At 47.1% G+C, this 11,032-nt stretch overlaps 1 protein-coding gene across 1 annotated transcript; it reads right to left on the bottom strand.

Moving 5' to 3' along the window:
- Window positions 1–6,997: 6,997 nt before the first annotated feature.
- On the bottom strand, window positions 6,998–9,997 carry LOC311217743 (somatostatin-2-like; the record flags this gene model as incomplete). The annotated part of the gene is made up of 2 exons (XM_084300011.1): window positions 6,998–7,201; window positions 9,896–9,997. 2 exons carry the CDS (start codon window positions 9,995–9,997, stop codon window positions 6,998–7,000), a joined length of 306 nt encoding a protein of 101 aa, XP_084156137.1.
- Window positions 9,998–11,032: the final 1,035 nt, after the last annotated feature.

The following is an 11,032-nucleotide window of genomic DNA, read 5'->3' as shown; positions in this document are numbered from 1 at the left end:
CACAACCGAGACCGCTCTGCAATACGGAGACATTCCCATTTTTACTCGGCAATGCAGTGAAAGGTCACCAGTGGCATTTCTTCTCAGTTACTCTGCTTCTAGCCCACTCTGTTCCACGGCATGACGAGCTGCCTCCAGGCACCAAAGTGGATCAGTTAGCCTTTTCGGAAGAGCAATCACAAGGCACTTTCCAGCCTGCTGGCTCCCAGCAGTGGGTAAATTCATCAGTTCACAGACGAAGATGAGCGCTGCTTGCAAGCCAGTATTTAAGAGCAAAAAGACTGCTGTTTGCTCCCCATGGTTTTGGGCTCCAAAAGGGAACATCCATGGCTTTTTAGGCAGCTGCAGCTCCCTGCCTGTACACCTGCACCTAAGCTTCTGGCAAGGGACCTCTCACCACGGGACTGATTTACATCTGACTAGATTAGCAGCACAGGGCCAAGAGGAGAGGCAGAGCTCTCACGGCAAAGGCTTGTGTGGGGACATGCCCTGACCTCAGGGTTTTGTTCTGCAGCAGGGGACTTGCCGTGCAGTCTTGTCCCAGCTAGAAGAGTTTAAAGCACTGTTTAAAATATCATCTTGGAAATACTCTCCTTCCCCTTTCTCTATGAATTAAGCTGCTGCCTGTGCTAAGCTCACCAGTCAACGCAGACCAACACACCCAGTGCCATCCAGACAACGAGTTCGTTTTCAAATACATAAAAAAGGCACAACTACATCAGCTAGATTTGCAGACTCTTTTCCTTCCACGCAACAGTGACCAAAGCTACAGATGTGTCTGTAATGATGGGCTCTAAAACCATCATCTAGGGGACCAAGAGCCTCCTGGACAATTTCTGCAATGCACAAGCCAGAACAGGCAGCTTTGCACTGCCATAAATCCTTGGCTTCTTCCTCTCTGTCAAGAGGAAACTAACGCAGACCAGCCAAGCACAGGCTGGTGAGACAGAGGGCATTTTTAGCAGAAGACTTACCTAGCCAGGAAACAATCTCACAATAGGAAGGAGGCTTAACCTCGAGCCAGATTCAGCAAGGTCCCAGCTATAAGATCGCTTATAATTTTTTACATTACATGTTAATTACTTTTAAACAAGAGTCCTCCAGGCCCCCGAGGTACTGCTAGAGCAGATAATTCCTCATTCCCAGCTGAATGCCCTGAGCCCACAGAGACATTATGCTCTTTCCTGGCACAGTTACTGATTTCCTTGTGCACTGCAGTCCTGCTAGACAAAAACCCTTACCCGGCCCAACCTAAGCCATTCTCTGGGGAGGCAGAAGACATAGGATTTTTTTGGTGACTGTTTTGAATTGAAGGGCTTCCTTCACCTCCAAAATACTTCCTCTGAGACTTTATACAAGCCCTACATAATTTTAACAAGTGAGAAGCAGACATGCTGGAAGGGTTGAATCTGGATTCCAACAACTCTCTCCAAGGCTCCTATCTTAAGAGACTGAAATATTGGCTTATTTTCATTAAGTACCTCCCTCTCAAGGCTGCAAAATGAGATACAAATCTAAGAATGAGAGCTCAGTCAGCTCCAGAGGTGCTGGAGTCAGCAAAGAGAAATACACAGACCAGACATGCCTGCTACAAGAGGGCTCACAGGCTCAGGACAGGTAGTTAAACTGATCTCCCTTCGTGTGACACAAAAATGCTCCTCAGTAGTCTGGGTTACAGCCTGATAGCTTCTAGAGTCTTTGGTTGTGTTCCCAGCCTAATGTAAAGGCTTATTCACCCAAGCTGATTAACAACAGCGTGCTGTTCACAGAATATCCTGAGTTGGAAGGGAGCCACAAGGATCACTGAGTCCAACTCCTGGCTCCACACAGGACCACCCAACAATCAGACCCGGTGTCTGAGAGCATTGTCCAAATGCTTCTTTAACTCTGGCAGGCTCGGAGCCATGCCCATGTCCCTGGTGAGCCTGTCCCAGTGCCCGACACCTCTGGGTGCAGAACCTTTCCCTAACCTCCAGCCTGACCCTCCCCTGTCCCAGCTCCATGCCGTCCCCTCGGGTCCTGTCGCTGTCCCCAGAGAGCAGAGCTCAGCGCCTGCCCCTTGCTCCCCTCGTGAGGAAGCTGCAGGCCGCCATGAGGCCTCCCCTCAGCCTGCTCTGCTCTGGGCTGAGCAAACCGAGGGACTCAGACATTCCTCAGACGTGTTGCCCTCTAGACCCCTACCATCTGTGTAGCCCTCCTTTGGAAAGCTCCTGGTTTAATGTCTTTCTTATATTTTGGTGCCCAAATCTGCACACAAGTACTCGAGGTGTTCTCCATCAGTTCCTGTCTCACTTAGGTGGCACAGGCCCTTTGACTCCCAAATATTTCCTGCTTTAAGAATGTGGTAGTTATTATGAGATAAAGAACACATCTTTAACCAGAACAGCTATTCTGCAGTAATGATCTGTCAGAATCTTCATTCTGAAACATCCCCCCGATGCTGACAAGCCCCAGTTTGCTGTGTGTCTCTGGGTGACTGATTTTTACGTACCTGTACTTCTTCATCTCCATGTGCAGAACACGCTATGAAACAACCACTGCTGTAGTGGTTACTTTGTAACTCCTTACGAATCTCAGAGTAAAAGCTACATCTCTTCAATCTCTGTTGGAACAGCAGAGCACACCTTCCAATCCCCAGTCTCTGGTGTTTGCAACATTCAGACCTTCACACTACAGCTTCCCCAACACGCGCCATACACTAACACTGCCTGTTCCTCTGACCTGTTCTACAAATACTGCAGCACTCTCGCAGCTCCCACCTGCTCCCTGACATCCCCCCTCTCAAACTCTGCATAGACAGGAAAAATCCATTGTGTAGGACATTCCCCCAAGTTACCGAGAGGTAATTGGTACTCAGGATTTCCTACGCTGCGTGTCTTACATAAAGCTTCCATGCACTCTGAACGGTCAAGGTAACAGCTTCTATCGCTGAACAGTCTTTGTGGAATATAAAATGCATCTACAGCCTGCTGCTGAGGGTTGTGTGAATACAGGAGCTCAGAGAAGTAACAGAAGTTAAATCTTCAAAGCCCACTTCACAAGTAAGAGAGGCTTTCAGAGCTTAGAGAACAAGGTCACTGAACAAACTATTTACAGTGACTAACAAATAGGCAGTGAACAAAGGCCTTATTTGACCTGGGTTACACTTCCACTCAACACAAGTTGAGTTGTGGCAGGACAGGCAGCAGAGCCACAAGCAGAGCTACGTGTGGCATCATGGCTGGAACACGGCAGAGAGCACGGTCTCTTGGATCATTATCTCCCAGCACCAAGCCCAAGGCGTGAGGCAAATCTAGCCCAGAGTGCCAAGACGAGAACAGCAGTGCTTCTGTGTCACAGAAATATTGTCGTTTGTTGCTATCTAAAAAATCACCTTATCAGATGGAGATTGTCAAAAACACCCCTCGTGTCAGTCTGTTAGCCACTGGATCATTCTCCATGGCCAAGGGCTGCACCAGAATTCACTCACCTTAGTGGTGAAAGGACACCCCTTTAGTACAAACCCAGCTGATCTTTTCCCAGTTTGCCCAGTGCTTGTATCTGACCCTTTATATTCCATCAAGCTCAAAACAGAGTTTTATTTTTTATTTTTTAAAATACGTGGACTCACTACTTTTCAAATCCACGTTTAATGCCTCTAAGCAGAGCTGAAGAAGATAACCTAAGACACCTCGGCCAACCATATACTAGATTCTTCCTGCAGTTTTGGGTTTAACTTCATCTTTCAGTAACTATTACCGATACTAAAGGCTCCTCACAGGCCTCACGTTTTTTGAAAACGACAGATACAAAACCACCAGACTATGCAGCACACTTCTGTTCCCACTAAATTTAATTCCACTTGCAAGCTATCTGATGCCAGCCAGAACCTTAGTGAAGTCTGGTCAGACTGAAACTTCCTCCCTTTTCCCAGGCTGGAAATTAACAGTGAAGTATTGATTCCCCACTAGCTTATCTGACAGTACACATTAAAATGTGATTTTTACTATTAAAAGCACATACAAACAAGTCATCAGAGAAGCTACTAAATATCACATTAATACCTGACTAGTTCCTCCCTGGTATCTGTCCACCTACATATTTTGATCTCAGAGTACATGAGATTTACTCTGTTTTCAACATGGAACAAGCTACCTTGGTCTCCTTCATATTTATCACAGGGTAGAATATGCAGAGTTACGTCTAGCTACCGAATATACTGTAGTTTCACAGCTGAGCTTGTCCCTGCAATAATTTCTTCACTTGCTTGAAGCTTTATGCATAAGCATGAGATAGCTTGAGGGGTGTGTGCATGTGTGTGTGTGTAGTGATTACCACCGTACCATGCACTGAGTTAGGTGATCAGTGTATACAACTGACTTTGAAAGCTTCCCTCCTAGTAAAATAAAGCATGTCTTTTTCACTTGTTCTTTTCTTTTTCCTTAATCTGGAGGTAGTGCATAGGCATTATTCATTTGCTCATTCATACATGTGCACATGCACAAGTATTCTGAGGTGTGATTTTAAAATACGTTGGCTACTGAGTCAAAATAAAAAAACCACACAGTCCCTTCTACTTGACATATACTATTATAAGACCCACAATTATTTAGTGAAATATTTAAATAATAAAACACCCATATATGACACTATTTATAACTCTTCAGTTATGCCTCTCCCACTGAATCTGATTTACCATGCTACAGCCCCTAATGTTAGATGCTGTCATTGGGCAGGATCTAGCATCACTTCAGCCTCTGCACACCGACTTACCAAGGAAACTGCAGAATCACATCCAACTCAAGCACTGATTTCAGCACTGATGAAAAAAGCTGGCTCAACTGTGTTGGCCCCTGTCCATAGCACGTGCACTGGTGGTGCAGACTTCCTGCTGGGTGCTCAGCCAGTGCGCCTCTGCCTGCATTAGCAGGAACCATCTGCGGGGATGAAAGAAGAGTTCAACTTCCAGCTTGACTTCCAACCTCAAGAATAGCCTCACTACTCTCTCCTCCAGGAACCACTAAATAATACAGAGTGCAGTTTGCTGAACTAGTCGTTTCTGTTAGGGGTAATCCCTATCTCCATGGGCTGTGGGGTTTCTCCTTTTCACCATACATAGTCTTCAGCATTAGTATCACAGATGAGATTTAGCAGTAGACAATAAGGCAACTCCTACTAGAATAATTCCAAGATACCAGTATCTTGGTTGGTCTCATGCTGCAACAGAGGTCTTAACAATAACGGCTCTCACATGGAACTTCTCATCCATCTACCTTTAGAAAAATAATACCGAGAGATGAGAATCACCACCCCATTATAAATACAGGGAAACTGAGGTATTAAAAGGGGAGTAATGATAAAATGTGAACGCTAGCAGCAAAGCAAGGCATAAAACCAGGTCTCCTGCATCCCAGCTGGGTGCTCCAGGCAACACAGCTGGAAAGCTCCATATCCCATTACCCATATACTGAGTCACTGAGTTCCCCCAGCAAGGATCTTATTTTTCATTATGGAGTGAAAAATAAAACAAGCCACAGGGCTCTAACTCCTCCTGCAAGCCAGAGAGACACAGCCAGAAATTTCGATGGCAAACGAGGCAGTGAAAATGCAGCCTGACACAGAGCAAAGTGGCAGAGGCAAGCCAGCCGTCTGGGTGCCGGAGTGGTTGTATCACTCATTATTCGGGGAGAGCGGGGGAGTCTGAAGCGTTACTTCAGCTGGAAGAAAACAGGCTGGCTGCTGATTAATCCAAAACGCTGCTTGGAGATGGGAGACCTCGCGGTCGCCAGCCTCCAAAAACAGAATGTAAAGGCTCAAAACCAAGCCACTACAAATAATTGCCTTCTACTTCTCACCAGTGGCCAGTCAGGCTATGCAGGCAGGCTCAGTAACTTGTCTTCTTTGTGTGACCATTTCCAGAAATACAACACAGCACCCCAACACAAACTGCTACTACTAAGCACTTAAGCAAAATGGAGCAACTGAATGTCGTGTGTCTCTCTGCCCCAAGGTATTCCTGCAAATCAGACCTAAAGATGCAAGAACAGGACCCCAGCCGCCTCCTACAAATCCCTCAAACACATCTACCCATAAAATCTGTACAATTCCAGAATGGAGCTTCAACAAGTTCCTCAGTGAGCCAAAAGAAATAAAGCCACAGTCCTTACTGCTGTGGAGACAGCAAAGGGCACCCAAGAAGAGGAGCAGCAGCAATGTGGAGTTTTGTGAGTTTTTTTAAGACAAGGTGACAGGACTCCAAGAAACCGTGAGAGAACCAGAGTCGAGCCTGACTCATGGGATTACTCCAGCCCAGTTCAGATGCAGAGCCCAACATTTCAGACACACTTACAGCCAAAGGGCAACAGGGAGCTGCTCTCAAGACAACCTGGTGTCACACCAAAGGCAGGCCAGGGCCAGGCCCTCCTCCCACAGCCCCAGCCACCCCTCTGCCACATCCCCCTGCTGCCATGAAGATGGGAGCATCCCCCCCCAACCACAGCCAGTATAGTAAAGGGCAAAAGGGGGCTGCTCTCCTACAAACCCAGGCTTAAACCACCCTTTCTGGCACCTTTTCCTAACTGGGGACTCCCCCAAAGGGCTCAGTCATGTCCCAAACTGCTGCTGCCCAAGCACAGCCAGGGCAAAGCCAGTTCCTGGGCCTTACCCCACCACAGCAGGGCTGCACACACGCACCTGGTCCCTCGGAGGATGAGGAAGCAGCTGTGGGAGCCTTAAGGACTGGGGAGAGAAAGAGCCTCGGCCCCACCACCCACCCTGAACCCCCTCATGGCTGCGAAGCCCCCTTTCAAAATGGCCGCCTCCCCACACGGCCACCTCCCAAAATGGCGGCCGCCTCCTATGGCCCCCCCAGCCCCAGCAGGGCGCAGAGAGGCAGACACGAGTCCCCGAGGCGCCATGCTTTATTCTCAGGTGTGCAGGAGTAAAGGAAGGGAGCTCGGGGGACGGGACGGGTGTTCACAGGTGGGCAGGGAGCCCAGCGGGGCCAGGCAGGGTGGCACTAGCAGGAGGTGAAGGTTTTCCAGAAGAAGTTTTTACAGGGGGCCTTGCGGTCCCGCTGCGAGAGCTGGGCCAGTCGCCCCAGCGTTGCCCGCTCCTCCTCCAGCTTGCCCTCTTCTTCAAGGTCCGGGGAGGCCACGTCCACGCTCTCCAGCAGCCCCGCCAGCATCTTCAGTATGGCATCTTTCCGCAGTTTGGTCTGCTCCTGTGGGCAGAGAGGAGGGGAAGGTGACAGAGGTCCCAGCCCTTGCGCAGACACCCCCCAGGTAATTTGCAGAGTTCACCCAGGGAAGGCATACGTATGTCGATGTAACTGGAAAGGAGCTGCTAACAAATAGGCACAAATTAGCTGTAAAGTCCCTTGCTGCCTGTGCTAATTAAATTCCAGTGAATGCCAAGCTGCCTTCTCTCCTAGTAAGCCCAGGCTCCCTTCACTGTCCTGACTGTCCAGCATCCATTCTGGGAAGGTCAGGGAAGAGGCACAGAACACTGAGCAATGTTAAATTGAGCATATTGGGGGCCACAACCCACCACAAAATGGTGAGAATTCAATGTAACACATTAGAGGGTCAGGTACCCTCTAGCCACACTCTCTGTTGGCACCAGCATTTGCTAAGGACCATTTGGTGAGTTTATAAGGTGGGCAAACACAGGCAGTGGCAATTGTATTGAGTTTCCTTCACAGAATGTTTACGGATATTTTTGAAGCATTTTCTTAGCACTAATTACTAAACTTGTTTCCACACAAAGAGAAATTAGATGTTATGTTTGTAGCAGCAGAAAAGATAAAAGCCAGTCTGTGCCCATCCTGGGTTCCTAGTCCTGCGCTGAAAGTACAGAAATGTCTTGAACCTTAGGGAGATGGGCTGGGACATGGGAACTCGGCTAAATGTGTCTCCTGGGTCATGTCTTCCTCATAAGCTGCTTTCCTAGCTGTAAGTGCTATATTTTGAAATAACCTGCTCCAAGTAGAGCCACAGACGAGCCCTGTGACGTTAAAAGCCATCTGCTAAAGATTCAGCTCCTTAGTGAAGAGAAATGAAGTAGCTATACTAAAACTCTCAGGAGATGAACTAGCTGCTTCAGACTCAGGGGTGGCAGAGCTCAGCCGGCTGTTAGAGGATATTCCTTATGCATGATCGGCTGTGGCTGTTAGTGAAATGAGACAGCTCTTCCCCACACCAATCCATTGCTAACGTCCTTTCTGTTTTTTGCTTTTCTTGAGTTGCATGAGATGAAGACTCTTTGGAAGCAGCTGGAGACCTTAGCACTGATGGGTTATAGCACACCTTTGGGTAGCTACGCACTCAATTCCCTGTACTGCTTCCACCAGCACATCAGAACTTACAGATCTTTCTTTTGCACTGTTATGCATTTCATGGTAGTTTATACATAGAATTCTGATATTCTTCATACTTAAACCATTTGTTTGAGTTACAGTCTGCAGTGGTGACTGTAGACATTGCTTCAACGGTATTTAAGATTTTTTATCAGTTTGCAGAATGCTCTAAAGAGAATCATTATATCTATTTTGATAGATACTGAAGTCATTATTTTGTAAGAAATCTTGTAGAAGACAGAGTCATTACACTTGAATACATTTTTTATCAGAGCCTTACTTACCGATTTGTTCTATATAACTTGTTTCTTTTTTTCCTGGCAGCTAGCATTTCCTCCAGATAGAGTTCACTTTTTAAGCACTGGATTCATTGCTGTAAGAATGTACAGCCGAAAGTTTACAGTTATCCCTAGAAGGGTTAATCCCAGCCAGCTGCAGAAGCCCTGATCTCTGGCAGAAAGCTATCCCTAGCACCTCACCCTGTATGTTTCTTTCTTACAGCCAGTTTTGTTGTTAATGGGATGTGAGACCACTCCTAAAGCAGCAAGACACTGATGCATGAGCTGGAGCCAGCGCTAAGACAGAAAGAATGATATGGTTACACACAAAGGAGAAGTTAGTGCCTTTGAAACCAACATTGGGATCCTTCACTTGTCAGGGTAGCTCCTATTGAGGACTGAAAATACAGCAGTATTACAGATACAGCTGTGAAATGGAGCGGCAGAGTGCGACTGAACACAGCTCAGAGGAACCTCAGGGATGGCAAGGAACAAGCAGGTGAGAAAACTGCGGGGCAAGGGCAAGCAGCACAGAGCACTCGCTTGTGATAACGATATGCTATTGTTTCCTACCCCTTTGGCCTCTTAGGGAAATAGTCCAGCAAAACAAAGTTATTATAGTGCTGTAGCTATTATAACATTAGAGTTTTGCCAGTTGGTAGGATAATTATATTGCTATAATAAGTTCTGCCACTGCACAGAGCTGTGCTGGTTCAGAGTGTAATTATTCTAGCAGAACTATGTCGGTATAACTCCCATTGTGAATACTACTCTGGAAAAAGCAATTTTATTCTGATATAATTACTTCATTTATTATTCCTCTGTTACTTTCCTACTGAACCCATCTTTTAAACATTTGTCCTTCCCATGAGTCCTATTTAAAATATCATCTCCCTTGATCATTTTACCAATTATGTATCTTTTCTCTCCCTCCCTAGTACTCCGCTTCATTCTCTCATGATCTTTCAGCAATCTTATTTTCTCCTTCTCCATCTCCTTTCTGCTCTGTTCTCTTTGCCAGTTTTTCCTTAGTTTAGACTTCACTTTTACAGATCTCTGAAGTCTGCCCTGGTACCTTTCCTAAATAAACTGGCTAGTAAGCTGTAGTAACAACCCCTGCTTCAGCAGTGCATGAAGCTCTGTAGTGCCTTGAAATACAAAAAGGTGGAAGTGCTTACATCAGGTAAAGCCCAGTTGCCCTTTTTACCCCTCCCCTGGCTTCAGCTTGCTTCTGCATGCTCCCATCCCACCCAGCCTCCTGCACAGGGTGCATTATACTCACCCTACTGTTCTGTAATGCGAGTCTCTCTTCTCCGGGCAGTGCAGTGGCTCTCACGCTCCACACCAGCAGCAGAACGGACACCAGGCTGGCCACCAGCTGCATGATGCAGGCTGTGACTACCGTGCTGAATTAGGAAGACTGGGAGAGGGAGCTGTTTCTGGGCTCTCTTCTGCCTCAGACAATGGCTGCAGCCCCTTTTATAGCCCTCCCCCTAGCCCAGTGGGTGACGCAAACAATTAAGTCTATATCAAAGGCAAATTAGACTTTGGAGAGGTTGTTAACACTTGGCTGCTTGAGTGGGATACTTCAGTGCCTCTGGGCTTTCCATGTGCCAGACCTGTAGACACTGAGGAAGCAAAGGTTTGGGACTCTCCAGTAACATGCTGTTTCTTCACCCCCACAAATTGTAGGCACTATCTGTGCCTCCCCTAGTTAGCTGAATTCAGCTTGGGAACATAATGTTGGCTAGAATAGGCCACCAGCTTGCACAAACCTCTGGCCAATGCTGGATGATTCAGAGGGAAGAGGCAAAACTCCTGGCCACCAGTATAGATACAGACTTGGACCCTCAGCCCTTGATGTCCAAACAGCTCTGGCCTCAAGGGGTTTTTGGACCTAGATCTCTGCATCCAGCGACACATCTCACAGTGGAACACCAGTAAGCCTGGCTTCCCGTTATTGGTAACATGGGGACACAGGTTGCAGCTACACAGTAATATTTAATATCTTGTAAATGTACTTCAGGCTACCTGGAAGCCAGTTGGTGCTTATTGTTTTTTTGTTTCTAGTGTTGTTTCAATGTGTCTTGAACCAATCCCAAAAGCATATGTCAACACAGCGAATCCCAACTTGGAGACGCTGGATTTAATTGTATTATAGGGAAAACAAAGGACTGAAAGGCTGGTCAAAGCTGAAGCTGCTCTATTCAATGAGACTTCAGAAAAAAGCTTGTGATGTACTGACACTGACTGCAGGCTGCTTGGTATGTGTTCTGGCCATTGCTGGTCTCTGGTTAGCAGGACTTAGGAATGTCTCTCCCTCAGCACAAATGCTGTCACACCTGTGAGATTGGTTTGTGGGCCCACAGGTGCTTTTAAGCACTGCTGCCTGCTTTCCATTGCCCCTGTCATGTGGGGA

The sequence above is a fragment of the Netta rufina genome, assembly GCF_964035555.1.
Source record: "Netta rufina genome assembly, chromosome: 22".
NCBI classification, from domain to species: Eukaryota; Metazoa; Chordata; class Aves; order Anseriformes; family Anatidae; genus Netta; species Netta rufina.
The sequence above is the reverse complement of the archived record's forward strand: the minus strand, read 5'-3'. Positions and strand labels throughout refer to the sequence as shown.